The sequence below is a fragment of the Besnoitia besnoiti genome, chromosome I, assembly GCF_002563875.1.
Source record: "Besnoitia besnoiti strain Bb-Ger1 chromosome I, whole genome shotgun sequence".
Taxonomy (NCBI): Eukaryota; Apicomplexa; class Conoidasida; order Eucoccidiorida; family Sarcocystidae; genus Besnoitia; species Besnoitia besnoiti.
In genome coordinates, this window is record NC_042356.1 from 1,214,052 (window position 1) to 1,228,019 (window position 13,968).

Sequence of the window (13,968 nt, forward strand, 5' to 3'; positions counted from 1 at the left end):
CAGCAGAAGAGAACGAGTGCTCTCCTGGCGTTAACTGCCGAAAAAGCCGGAGAGAATGGTGCCTTACAACCGCTAGTGGCCTACGATGTACCCCAGAACTACCGCACGGGTGTGTATGGGAAGCAATGAACTGCCGCAGGGATTTCTACTTGCACATCTATAGAGAAAAAACGAGAATAAAGAGGAAGCAGACAAAGCGGGCGACAAAAAAGGCAGCGGACGGAGATCGGGCAGCGCGCGAGCCCCGGTCGTTTTCAGATGTCCTTTCCGGGTTTCTCCCAGTGCCTCAAAGGCGTTTAACGAGAGCGTTTACCCGTTAAAAAGAAGGTGTTATGTTGAGGAAAGTCCAGTTTTTTGCCGTTTTTCCTCAGCCACGTGTCGCTCGCACGAGGAACCTCCGCAGGACGTACACACGGCATTCTTCGTCCCGGACACCTTCTGAGTGTGCGCGCGGTCACGAGAGCGATTCCAACTGCCCGCCTTCGTCCCGAGCGCTACGCGCTTCTTTTCTGCCGAAGAGCCTTGAAGAACTGTGCCTAACTGCGAGGAATGCCAAGCTTCGCTTCATTCCAAGTTTTAAGCCGACTTACGCCTCGAGGGGATCGCCACCGGCGTGGGTGTGCATGACAGGCCTGCCGGCCCGTGCTCTCAAGCTACGCGCGCGCGGAGCTCTGACTGTGTCAAGCGATACTCTTCCCCGCCGTGCTTTGACTAGTACAGCGACATCTGTGTCACCACGTGGTCATCTACCCACGCGAGTTGACGCAGAGCAACCTGTTGGCAGACACATTTCAAAGGGATTCTCGAGGAATTTGTTCATCGTTCTCCGTGCGCTCGGTGACGGCGGCTGACTGTGCCTGACGCGACAGCGTTTGGCGCTTCGTTGCACTCGCCAGCGATATTCGCTCTCCCAATCTAGATGCCTGTTTGACGCGAACTGGCGCACATTAGCACCGACGTAGGGGCTCAGAAGCGCTGTCGAGGAACAAAGAAGCTACAGGGTGCTCCGCCGTGTCTGCGCAAACGTCGCTGGCACACTCTGCAGAGAGCCTGGTTTACGTGCCCGCCCAGCGTTGCCTCCGCCACGCGCCGCTGGAGGGGCCACGACGCCAGTTGGCAGACAGATCGTGGGGAGGAACGTCGCAGGGGCAAAGCGGCAAGTGCGGATGAGATGTCAGCTTCTCGGATGAATTCCGGTTGAGGCAGACAAAACGATTTTGTAAGTATGCGGAGGGTGGCATCGCGCAGGAGGTGCCTTGAATTCCGGTGTACATACAGCGCACACCACCCGGCACGGACGAAGTTCCGCGTGTCTGGGGCGCCGCGCGTTTCTTGAGACAGTGACGGTTCGCGTCTCGCGTCGATGATTTTGCCGCATAGATTGTCCTGCAACGCTGAAAGCTAGGGGGCTCTTCGATAAGAGTTGTGAAAGAGTCCGCTTCACGCGTGCTGGAGCTTGCAAGGGTCAGCGAAGTCTGCGGCAGCCGGCTAATAGACGGGGTTCCGACAAGCAGAACTCGGGAGACTGTGCACAGCATCTTTCGCTCTTCTGTTGTTTGAATCGACGAGTTCGCGTGTTTCGGTGTTGGCGCCGATCTCGCGAATAACGCGAAATTTTTCTCGAAGAAAAGGAGGGAGGAAAGGCATGACGGGCCCCGGGAGCGCTCTCCGGATCGATTTTCGAATCGCGCGGCGCCGCGCCTCGCATTCTTCCTCGATTGTTGGGCAACTTCCAGTTTGTTCTGCCGTCCAGAGCGTCGTCGTCCAGCATTTGTCTGAGGCAGCTGAAAAAAATCTAGACTCGAGTATCAGCAACGCGACATGCTGCCTGGAGGGTGCCCATGCACTTGAATCGGACGAGATCTTCGTGTGTGTTGCCATCTCCCTCCGTCCCGATGCCACGCGTTTTTTTTTCTACAGCTGTTCACGCGCATCGCTCTTCCCGTTCCTGCGCAAAGTTTTGAGATCTTCTCTTTCTAGTGTGCCGTCTAGCATATCTTCCGGTGTGCAACCTCTGAAGCGAGCGCTGGAAACATCGCGACATTCAGTGCTGTCTGTGCGAGGTAGCTCGCCAGAGCCAAGGTTTGAGAGCGGAGACCTCTCTGCTTCTCGTGAGTGTTGTCGGCTTCGTCTCCCCTCTCAAACTTTTGGTCGAGGCGGAAGGGGCAACCCTCGATTTGTTTCAAACTAAGGGCAAACTGCGGCGGAGGACCCTGCGGCGCCTGACTTGAAATCGAAAGGAAGCGGAAACCAGAAGGGCGAGCGCAGATCCTTGCTGTGCGAAAGCGCCGCTCCGACGCAAAGCGACAGAGGACGGAAGTCGCTCAGGCGAAGGAGCCTCGCGAGCGAGAGGCAAGAGGACCTAGGGAGGGGGCAGAGGAGGCGGCCTCGCATGTGTTCGCGAAAATGGAAAAAAATCTCCTCTGCGAAGAACGCAGGGCTAAGGCCCGCCCCCGGCTCGGCAGCGCGAGCCACTCGCAGTCCGAGGCCTTTCTGGCACGCCTCTCAGACCGACGGAATCTCTCAGGTACAGATATAGAAATTTCTCCCATTTCATCCATATATATATATATATATATATATATATATATATATATATATATTACATATATAAATATATATATGATATTTTGTGCACATACTCGACGAGAAACCTGGTGGTATGAGCCAAGTATGTGTCCACTTTTTGGGGGTATAATTTGGTTTTTAACGATAATCAGGGATGGATCTCCGATCTACAGCTGGACATGTATGCGTACATGCGAGTGGCAGGGAGTGGTACAAGTTTTTGTGGCTCAGTCTGCATCGGCCTCCGGTCATGAAACAAGCAGCCTGTGTCTTCTGCCATCTCTCGCAGAAGGACAGGCACCATTTCACGGATAGGTAGACAGATGGATGGATAGACAGAGAGAAATAGATAGATATAGATAGGTAGATATAGACAGACATGTAGTTACCGATATAGATATTGACGCAGACATGCATGCGGATCGATAGCTACTGTTAAATAAACATTCAGACATATGTATATAGGTGTATATATATTTGAATGTTTGTTCTGTAGACGGGTGTTAGCGAAGAGGGCGAGACGATTTCCGGATATGGGACGAAAACCGGTTTGTTTGTAGGCCACAGCGGCTGTGTGAATCGCCTGGCATGGCATGAGGAGGGTCAGCTGCTCGCCTCCGTCAGCGACGATCGCCAGTGTCTCATTTGGGATCTAGCGTCAGAAAAAAAACGCGCCAGCGGCAATCATCAACACGGGTGAGCTTTTCTTTTCTTGATTTCTGTCCCTGGCGCGATCGTTTTCTTGCCGCTTTCTCGCTTTTTTCCGTGCTATCTGGTTGCATCCTCCGCTCAAGCGCCTCTGTGCAATGCCGCTCGAGTCTTCGTTCTCTTGGCTATCTTATAGCCTTGTGCTCAGGCGCGTGGATGCCTTGCGCCTCCTTCTCCGGATCACGCGGGTGCCCACACAAATGCTTCCATGGGTGGAGATGGATTTATGGATGTCTTTCCATGCTCTCGAAAAACGCCGCTGCTGCCGCGCGTGGAATCCTGTTGCGGTGGCCGCCTACCTCAACACGCAGGGCATTGAATTCTTTTTCGAACAGGGCATTCGCTGAACATCTTTGGCGTCGGGTTTCTGGGCGACTCTCACGTGGCGACAGGCGCCATGGACCGGGAAGTCCGCCTCTGCTCGGTTCGCGAAGGAAACTCGAGGTGAGTTCGCAGACCCCAGCCCGCTTCGTCTTCGCCTTTCGCGGCTTTTTGCTGGGAAGGCTTCGCGTTCGGGGTTTTCCTCTTTTGGGCAGGGCGCCCTGTCGTCTTCTCTCTGATCTTTGTGTTTGAAACATTTGCCGCGTGTGCGCAGCTTCGCGTGCTACTGCCACAGTGGGCGTGTAAAGCACGTCGCCACGCTGCCGCGGGACTCGCGGCATCTCTGGTGGACAGCCGCGGAAGACGGTGAGCGTGTGGCGGCGCAGAACGAAGACAGACCAAACCCGGCGCGGAAAGCGGGCGTCAGCTGGCAGGCGATGCGGCGTCCTGACTTTGGAAGCTCAAAACGCAGCGAGGGCGCGGTCGCAGACAGACGCGCTGAGGAGAGGCGAGACTCAGCCAGCAGGCTCTCATACAGCAGGCGCCTCCGAAGAACGGCCGAAAGAAGGGGCTGCATAGAAGGAGAGACGAGAGAGAGAGGCCAGTGGGGTTTCCTGCAGTCACAGAGAGCTCGATTTTCTGCATCTCATAACTGGAGTCATATTCAGTAATGTAGAAGCTGTAGTGTCCGATGTGAATCAGACACGTGTTCAGGGAAGCAGAAAGCCAAAAACGGCCGCGTACTTCTGCGGGTGTCTGCCGTCCTCTCCTCAGGGACAGTCAGACAATACGACAGCCGCGAGCTGCATGCCTGCGCCCCGGGTGGCGTCCACGCTCCCAACGTAAGTTCTCTTCCTTCCGAGTCTTCCTTATTTCCTATACATATATATATATATATATATATATATGTGCAACGAGCTCGGCTTCCTCCTTGCTTTCGTTTGCCCAAGAGAGGTGCCAGGCTTCGCCACGTAAGGGTTCGCGGCGGCGATCCGCCGCTCTGGGGCACGACGTCGGCAGTTGTTTTGGCCTCTCAGCGCAGATTCCTCTCACACCGTTCGACGCTTTGCCCCCTCACGAGGCGGCTGTCTGCGCACAGGCCTCCGTTCTTTTGTCCTTTCTTTTTTCTTCCCAGGTTCTCATCAGTCTCCATCCGCGACCGCGGCAAGCTGCTGCGGCCCGCGTGCGCCTCGCCTTCACGCCGTCGCCGTCTTCTGTCTCCTCTTCCTCTGCTTCTGCCTCTGCTTCTGCCTCTGCCTCCGCTTCTTCTTTCTCGCGGCCTTCTCTGCGGCTGTCTCTGGGCGCTGCGCGTGACGGTGCGGGAGCGTCTCCTCAGGGGTATCGCGCGCGGCGCGCTGGAGACTCGCCTGTCGCTGCTTCTCCGCCTGCGCAGCCGAGCGGCCGCAGGCGCAGCAGCTCAGCCAGTGGGCGCAAGGGAGCCGACCACCTCGACTTGCTAAATCGGAGAATGTTCCTGCGCGACCCCCGCTCGGTGCTCACGAAAGACAGGCGACTCCTGCGAGAGGCGTATTACGAAGCTCAGTTTGCGCAGCGCGGCGGCGGCCGCGCAGCGCCTCAGGTAAGCGCGCGGCGGTCGACTCCTCGCCTCCTCCTCCTCTCGAGCGCGCATTTCCGCGCCGACTCCACCCGGCTGTCGCGGGGCTTGTCTCGGCTGCAGGCGTCGTTGCACGGGGGGACAGGAGGGGAGGGAGAGGAGAGGGGGGGAAAGGTAGAGGTAGGGGTTGTGTGTGCGCGGTGCCGCTCGGTCGCAGCATGACTGCGTGGAGCAGTCATCTTCTCTGAGACAGGATTATTGATCTGCTTTTTCTGGTAACGCGTCGGGGCTTGGCGCGCGCGTGTGTGCAGGTGAAAGCCGTCGCGGTGAATCCGCAGCAGCCCGAGTACATCGCGATCGCCGCGAACGACCCTCTCTTGCGCGTTTACGACCGGCGCATGCTGTCGCTGGGGAGCGGCCTCGAGGGAGGCGGCGAAGGCGACGGCGCGGACAGGCGAAGCCGCGGCAGAGACCTCCGACACGTCATGCCCTGCGACACGTTTCTGCCTGCGACGCTCTGGAGCGTCCCCTTCGAGTTCGACCCGAACTGGGAGAGACGCTTCGCGCGCCTCCTCACGGTCACGCATCTCAGGTGAGCCGTCGCCCCAGCGTTCAGGGCTTAGAGTGAAAACTGCATCCGAACGAACCCGCCAGAGGCGGCAGAGGCGCGAGGCAAACCACGAAACGAACTAGTCGCCGGGGAGGGGTGAGGGAGAGGGGGGAGCACGCTACGCCTTCTGCGCTCGATTTGTTGGGAGAAATACGTAGCCGGTAGAATGCGTTGTCTCGGCCCTTGCGCGTGAGGGCTTCCGCCTGTCATTTGAAACCGTGTGTGCGCCACTGACTTTCCGCTCTCGGTGCGCAGCTGGTCCCCCGACGGGCGGCGCCTGGGTGCGACGTACAGCGGCGAGCAGGTCTACGTGTTCCCGTTCCTCGACGTGACCTCGCGGCAGGCCCAGCCCTCGTTGCCTGTCTCCTACGACTGGCGCCGCGTGCGAGGCGTGGAGCGTCGCCGCGGCAGGCGCACGCGAGCGCGCGGCGACAAGCCTGCGAGGCGAGCGCCGCCCGCCGCGGCGTCTGCGTCAGTGCAGAAGGACGCGAAGCCGGAGGCCTCCGCCGTCGTCGACGGCGCACCCAGCGACGCGCCAGTCGAGGCGGAGCTGCGGAGGGCGCGCTACGCGTGCGCGGGCATCTTGACGCGACAGGACCGCGAAGCTCTGCCGTCGCACACGCCTGCCGAGGCCGTTAAGGAGATGCAAGCGCGCGCGAACCAACACCGTAAGGCAAATGGGAAACGCGACGCGCGGCGAGTCCGATGCAGAGGGTGGGGAGAGGCCACGCAGGTCGCAGGCACGCGAGAGACGCGCAGAAAGCAGAGACTGAACGGCCAGCAAAGACCTGGGGGGGGCGGGGGGCGGCTCTTTCTCTCTCCCGTGTTGTCTGAGCTTTCGCGTGGTTGGAGGCGTTTCTTCTTTTTTCTGTTTCTTTTGCCTGCAGTGCGAAATGGGGAGTACGTGCAGGCCATCGTCCTTCTCACGCGAGCTTTGAACGAAGCGACAGACGCAGACCTGCGCGTGCCGCTTCTCTGCAACCGCGCGCATGCGTTCATCAAGCGCGCGGCGCGAGGCGACGACCTCGCAGCCGAGCGCGACGCCGTGGAAGCCGCCTGTCTCGCCCCGCAGAACCCGAAGACGTTCTACAGGTGTGGCCTCTGTGAACTTCTCGGCAGAGCCCCTGCATGCACAACTCACATGCGCAAGTGCTTGGTGGTATATAGAAATATACCAATATATAAAAATACTATATTCTTTATGTATTTCAGTGCGTTGGCCTTTGAGCGGCAGAAGTCCCCGCCTCAGGCTTCCTTGTCGCCCTCCTCAGAGGCTGGTCGTCACGCGCACACGCGGACATGGATTAATCTACACATACCACAAAGGCCGCGTCCCCACAAAAATATCAACGTATATGTGAATGTTTGTATGTATGCATTTGACTGTAGTTAGGATATCTGTATGATGTATTTATGTATATGTATGTACGTATGTATGTATATGATTGTATATGTATGTATGCATATGAATGTATGTATGTGGGAGCGTGTTTGTAGCGCCCCATGCCTTGCGTGTCGTTCAGGGTTGCCAGAATCGGTTCGCGTTCTGGCTGTATCACCAACAAGTCTTATCTGGAGGGCGTTTCTATGTGTCGCCATGAACGTCCCTGATTTGGCGTAGCATTTGTTTTCTGCGCTCGCCTCGCGTCGTTTTTTCACTTTTTTCGCTCGCTCTGTGGGGGACTGCGTCCGTACACTGAGCTCGGCGGCGTCGAGGCGGCCCCAGGTCGCTTTTCGCCCGTGTGCCCCCGCTGTCTTGGCGGAGGTCTCAATTTCTTCCTGTCGTTCTTTTTCATGTCTCTTGCGCTCGAGTTTTTCTTTCTTTGAGCAGACGCATCCAGGCGCTGCGACAAACCCGTCGCCCGATTGTCGCGTTTCGCGTCGCTCGAGACTGCCAAAAGCGGTTCCCTAACGTGCCGGATTTTAGCCGCGTCATGAAGGAGATCAGCAAAGAACTCTGGTGAGGCTGAAACCAGCTGCGGTTCCATCCCCCCTCGTTTGCACGTTCAAACTGGTAGCAGGCAGCGCAAAATAGTTGCTCCGTATACCTGTATCTGTATATGTATATATATATAAATATATATATATATATATATCTAGGTAGGTATATATGCATATATGCTTGTTTGTGGCGGGTGGTAGGGACGCAAGGGAATGTCGCCACAAAGCTCTCCGTCCGAGGTCATCACTCGGGGCTGTGACTATCCGCAGACGGCGAAGGCGACAGACAGGCAACGAAGGCAATTGGGGTTTAGCATTTGAGGTTGGGCAGACTATTCGCGTCGCCAGCCGGTGCGACGAGCACGTGTCGTGTGCGAAAACATGCATATTTCCTTGTGTGTTAATCTGCTTGCGCGTGGAGATACCCGACGTCATGCGGACGCTCCACAAGGCGCCCAAACTCTCCAAAGTCGCGCGGCCGTGTTGCACGCTTCCCGCGGCTCGTCCTTTCTTTTTCCTTTTTTCTTCTTTTTCAGTCGGCAGCGACCTGCTCCACGCGTTCTGGGCGGGTCGGGGATTCGTCCCTTCCCGGCAGCGCTCTCGCCGTCGCCTGTGCACAGTCCGCGGTACTACCGCTCTGCGTCAGGTCGCGAGAAGGCGAACGCGGCGTCGGGCTCCGGCGGACGACTCGGGAGACGCACCGAGGCTCCGACCGCTGCCGCCGCTCTGGGGGGGAGGCCGGCTACGGCGGAGCCTGCGCCGGTGGCCTCCGCCGCCGGCAGGCCTGCGCCGCGCGCCGCGAGCCGCGAAGCGGAAGACGAGGCGGTGCGCGACGCGGCGGAGGAAAGGCGATCTGAGCGCGAGACGCGTCCGGAGAAAGCGCCGCTCACACGCAGCCTCGGGATGTGCTGTGCGTACGCCGCGCTTGAGAGCAAGCCGGCTGACGCGGACGCTGATCCGCCAGAAGCGGATTCGGAGTCCATTTCTGCCAAACCGCCTTCGCAAAGCGATAAAGCAGACAAGCTTCCTGGCACAGGTCAACCAAACATAAGTCACAACCCCACGACCCAGTCTGCTTCCTCGTCTTCCTCCTCTTCTTCTTCTCCGTCCGCCTCCTCTTCTCCCTCTGCTTCTTCTACCTGCTCGTCCTCTGTTGCCGCGTGTTCTTCATCTTCTTCGTCCGCTTCTTCCTCTTCGTCGGCGCGGGAGACGAGGAAGGAGCTGCGGGCGGAGACACCTGAGGAAGCGATGGAGCGGACGCTGGAGGCCTCCACGTTGTTCGTCGAGCACTCGGAAGAGGCGTCGCGGCCTCTCTGGCTGCATCCGGCTGTCGGCTACGCGTACCGCTGTCGCGTGCCATCCTGGCAGGGCTGGCCTCCGCTCGTCTTCCTCAAGCGCCTCCTCCGCAGCAAACTGCGCACATGGTTCCGCAGGCGCCGCCCGCCGAAAGACATTGAGGAGGGCGGCGACTCCGACGCCGACGCCGACTCCGACGCCGACGCCGACGCAGCGCGGGGCGGCGGCGCTCGCGGCAGCGGGCAGGGTGCGCGCCGCGAAAGTTCAGCATCGAAGGAGTCGGGGGCGAACCCTAGAAGGAGGGAACTTGTAGACTCTGAGAAACTCAGCGCGCGAAAGAGCGAAGCCGAGAAAGCCGCAGACGGGCCGCAGAGCGGAGACCGAGCGGCGGCGCCGCCGAGGACTCTGCGCGACACAGGTCACGGGGCTTCGCCCCGGCTCTCCCCCTTGCCGCCTGCCTGCAGCGCCGCCGCGGCGGAAGTGAGGAAAGGCCGCGCGGAGGAAGGGAAACACCCGGGCAGGAGCCACGGGACTCCGAGTTTCCTCGCGAAGCGGAAGACAGCGCGCGACAGCGGACGCGAGCACCCCTCCTGCGCGCGCCGGCTCTCGAAGCGCCTCCGCCGCGCCGCGGCCGCCTCCTCGCCATCCGCGTCGTCTGCCGCCTCGTCTCCCTCCTCCTTCGCCTCTTCTTCCTCCTCTTCGGGCTCGCCGACCGCCGCCACGTTCGCTGCGTCGTCTGCTTCCGGCGTTGTGGTCTCAGCGGGCGCCGCGCCGCAGGCTCGGGGACCGCGAGGGCGCACGGCGGTCCGCAGCGGCGGCGACTCAGATCGAGAGTCTTCTTCGGGGGTGCGCGCACTCCATTCTTTCTCACTGTTTCGGCGGCGCGACGAGGAGTCGTTCAGCGAGTCCTCCGCTGACGACGAGGCGGCGGAGCGACGCGGAGAGAACTACAACTCCGACGTCGCCCTGGAAGAGTACTGCCGCCTCTGCTCTGACGGCGCAGAGGACTACGACGCCGCCTTGGCGCGCATGCGTGAAGCAGGTGAATCCGAGATCTCCTCGGATCACATTTCTCACACGGAGGGCTCCATGAGCGACAGAAGCGAAGACGACGAGGAACCCAGTCTGCGCGTGGAGCAGCTCCAGGGGCGATCGATGCGGGGCGGAGACGCCGGCGAGGGCGGAGGAGGAGGCCGCCCTGGAGGGGGTTCCGCAGCGACGCACGCCGACGCACTCGAGGCGAATGCAGATGCGGATGCGGAAGCAGATGCGGATGCGAGTGAAGTTGAGCCCAGGAGCCAGGCGGGCGCCGCCGACTCTCTCGACACCTCCAGGCGGTGGCGAAGGGACAGGGAGAAGGATTCTTGCGCGGCGGACGCCGAGGGGGGCGGCCTGCGCGGCGCGCGCGCTGCGGCAGAAGGTCACGCGCGCGGAGAGGAAAGCGGCGCGGGCCGGGCGCGCCGCCGGGTTCAGCCGGAAGAGCTCCCGCGCGACAAAAAGGGCAGTAGCGGCGCTCGCGCAGACGCCGCGGAAGAGCTCGACTCGAATGCAGAGGGGCGCAGGCGCGACGAGGAAGGCGAGCGGCCTCTCGACAGAGACCTCATAGCAGCGCCCGACGGAGGTCCCGAGGACGGAGGTCCCGAGGACGGAGATCCCGAGGATGAAGACGACGACTCCTCGTTCTGGTCACGAGACAGCTCTTGGCCGTCCTTCTCGGAAGGGGAAGAAGACGACGAACTTCTGCCGCGCGAAGTGGAGCGGCGATACTTTTGGGACGATGACGAAGAAGACACTTGGCCTACCGTCGACGTGCTGGAGGTTCGTGCCCGCTCCGTCTTCCATTCTGTCTTGCACCCTCTCTGTTTTCGTTTCTCTCTCTCGTTCTGTTTTCGTGTTTCACTCTCTCGGTCTCTGTTTTCAAGTTCCACAAACTAATAACAGCCTACCGTGGGCGATGCCAGTTGCGGTTTCTGCTCTCCACGCGAATGCTGGCGTTGTTCAGTTTCTGGACAGTTTCCTTTCTCGGTTTTTTGGCCTTCCACCTCGGCGGCGGTTTTCGTCTCCCGGTGCTTCTGAGTCAGTCTGCGAAGCGTCTGCGTGTACCTCTTGGTGCGCATTGAACTCTTGCGCCAGTCGGTTGCCGGGCGCAGCGCTGGCGGGTGCGAGTCTTTTACGTTCCTCGGTCTTTCAAATTGCTCTCTGCGGCTCCGCCTGCCGCTCTTGAATGCCAGAGTCGTCGTGGCTTCCTGCTTTTCTTTTTTTCCCTTAGAAGCACGGCTTCGCACCTGGGTCGTGGCGCTGGACCTTTGCGACTGCGCGCGAGGCCGAGCAGCACTTTTTGAACGCGAATTGGGCGCCGACTGTCGACGTCGGAAGGTATGCCAAACCGGAGAAAGAAGGCGGGGCGGCTCTCCCCTCCAGGCCCGCCGCAGCTCGGGAGTTCGTTTCACACGAAAAAGCGCAGGGGACTTTGGGAAAATGCCGTCGCGAGGATACGCCGGCGTCCGTGGGCTCGCCAGTGACCGCCGCCCCGCGAGTGCGCGGAGTGCACATGCGGCAGACGGCGCACGCAGAAACGAAAGTCATATCGCCTCCAGAGCCTGCAGCAAAGCGCATGTGTCCTAAATAAATAAAGCTATCTACGTTTCTATACATGTACATACTTGTATTCTACATATATATATATATATATATATATATATATATATATATGTATATGTATATGTGTATACACGTGTTTCCGCGAGTGTATTGGCGTGCACGAGAGCCGCAGGCGTCGAAATCGGCGTTTCGTCAGGCGCGTGTCGGCTGTGGTCGCCAGGTTCGTGGGGCACTGCAACGCGGCGACGGACATCAAGGAAGTTGCTTTCTGGGGCGACGGCCACGTGCTCGCCGGCAGCGACGACGCATCCGTCTTTGCGTGGCGCTTGAACGACGGTAGGGCAAGTTCCCCTAGAAGCCAGTCTGCTGGAGTGTGTGGTGCAGGGATGGTGGCCCTGTGTAAAGGTCGCTGTGTGAAGGTCGCTGTGTGAAGGTCGTGTCGCAGGCCACTGAGCCTGCGAAGTTAGGTCCTGAGCGAGGCGGCTCTCTGACGCGCGGGATCGTCTCTGCGTTCTCCGAGGCCGCCGCCGCAACCGGTGCTCGCTCGAGTGCGAAGACGCCCAGTCGCGGAGGCGCGGGCGTCCCCTGAGGCGACTTTGGACGACGAGGCGAGTCAGCGCGGCTCGCGCGTGTGTGAGCTGCGGCGCGTCCATCTGCCTACGTGTCTGTCTTTCCTCCGAGATTCTGTTCTCTTGGAAACGCGACGTCTTCCGACCGCCTCCCACGCGACGCGGCGCGCGTTTAAGCAGGCGTTTCGTGTCTCAAATTTCCTTTCAGGTGAGGTCGTGAACATCCTCCGCGGCCACGAGAGCCACGTGAACTGCGTCGCTGTCCACCCCCGCGGCGCATGCATCGCCACGAGCGGCATCGACGATTTCATCAAAGTTTGGTCGCCGACCGCTGAAGCTCCTTTCGCACTCGTACGCGTAGCTCCTCGATGCAGTCACGGAGGCGCGACCACGCTTATCAAAGGAGGGGACTGCGAGCGAGAAAGAAAGATCTACAAATTCAGAGAGCTAGAGACACGAAGCGAGAGCGGCGTACGGCGCGGCTAGGTGTAGTTCGCTTCGATGTTTGCGTCATCGACTGTGTGTTCGTGTTGCGCATGCGGCTAGACGCTCGACGCTGTTTTTACACTCCCTAAACCCTAGAATCCGCCGTTTACACGTGCATGCGTCTCTGAGTCTCCGCGCGCCGCGGGTGAGAGCGTCGACCACGGTGGAGCTTCCTTTCCGCAGCTGCGTGGAGACAAAAGATTCGTGGACTGCTTCCCAATGTTGCTCAGGATGAGAAGGCGTTGAAGATTTTGAAAAACAACCAAGCCCTCATGGACGAAGAGACGGTCTCGTCGACGGGCATCTTCACAGGTTTCCGCCCTGAAATCATTCGGTACGCTGCCTTTCGGCTCGCGCTGCCTTCTCTGCGGACACGCGCGCCTCCGCCTTCCCACTCTCTGCCGTGAGGCTCTGTCGCTTCGCCGTCGGCTCTCGCCGTGTCTGCTTTCTTTCTCGCTGCGGAGCTGCGCGTGTACCTGTCCACTGAATCTCCTCGTCCTTTCGTCTCGTGTGCCACAGACACATAGAGATAGATATATTTAGATAGGTAGGTATGGATGGATAGATAGATCAAGATAGACAGATCTAGATAGACAGATATATCTATAGATAGACAGAGTTTTTTGCACGGTCACATATGGATGCGCAGGCGTAGGTGTTTCTTGATGTGAAAACGCTCTGGAGTCGCTGGTGCATGCTCTGAGTGCGCGGCGATGTTTTGCTTCTTTCCTTTTTGCAGGCACTTCCTTGGTAGGATGGGAGGTCGCCCCAGCGAAGGTGACCGCGAAACCTACTGCAACATCCAGTAACAGAAAAACCGCTCATCGCTGCTCGTGGCTTTCAATCTCCATCATCTGGAAGCGGTAGTCCCTGTGTGTTATGCGTGCACACACATACATACACATATACGACTATATATATATATATACATGCGCATATGCAATACATATATATATATATATATATATATATATATATATATATATATATATATATATATATATATATATATATATATATATATGCATAACCAAGATAGAGCGAGGGTCGGAGCGGAGGAGATGTCGCCGTCTTGACATCTTCCGTAAGCGGCGCACGTGTGTGAAAGTGCTATGCGCCTGCGGACATTATGCGTTAGAGGGAGAAGATGAAAGAAGACACGTTCTGGCGGGTAGCAAAACAGACTCGAAAGCTGCACCAGCAAAGTTTTTTCGGGAGGAAGGGAAAAGGAGATCGGCCGGCACCTCGAAGAAGGTAACACCAAGAAAGAGGCATACTATCGTATATCTGACTATCGGATTGGTTATATGCTT

General features: G+C 58.7%; 1 protein-coding gene across 1 annotated transcript; it reads left to right on the forward strand.

The window, feature by feature from the left end:
• Positions 1–2,673: 2,673 nt before the first annotated feature.
• BESB_001830 (uncharacterized protein) lies at positions 2,674–13,464 on the forward strand (the record flags this gene model as incomplete). The annotated part of the gene is made up of 14 exons (XM_029358938.1): positions 2,674–2,749; positions 3,612–3,720; positions 3,872–3,963; positions 4,372–4,439; positions 4,733–5,176; positions 5,464–5,744; positions 6,018–6,854; positions 7,594–7,722; positions 8,240–10,817; positions 11,269–11,375; positions 11,821–11,936; positions 12,378–12,520; positions 12,886–12,989; positions 13,395–13,464. The coding sequence occupies 14 exons, from the start codon at positions 2,674–2,676 to the stop codon at positions 13,462–13,464; spliced, it is 5,154 nt and encodes a 1,717-aa protein (XP_029221850.1).
• Between the last annotated feature and the right edge of the window lie 504 nt (positions 13,465–13,968).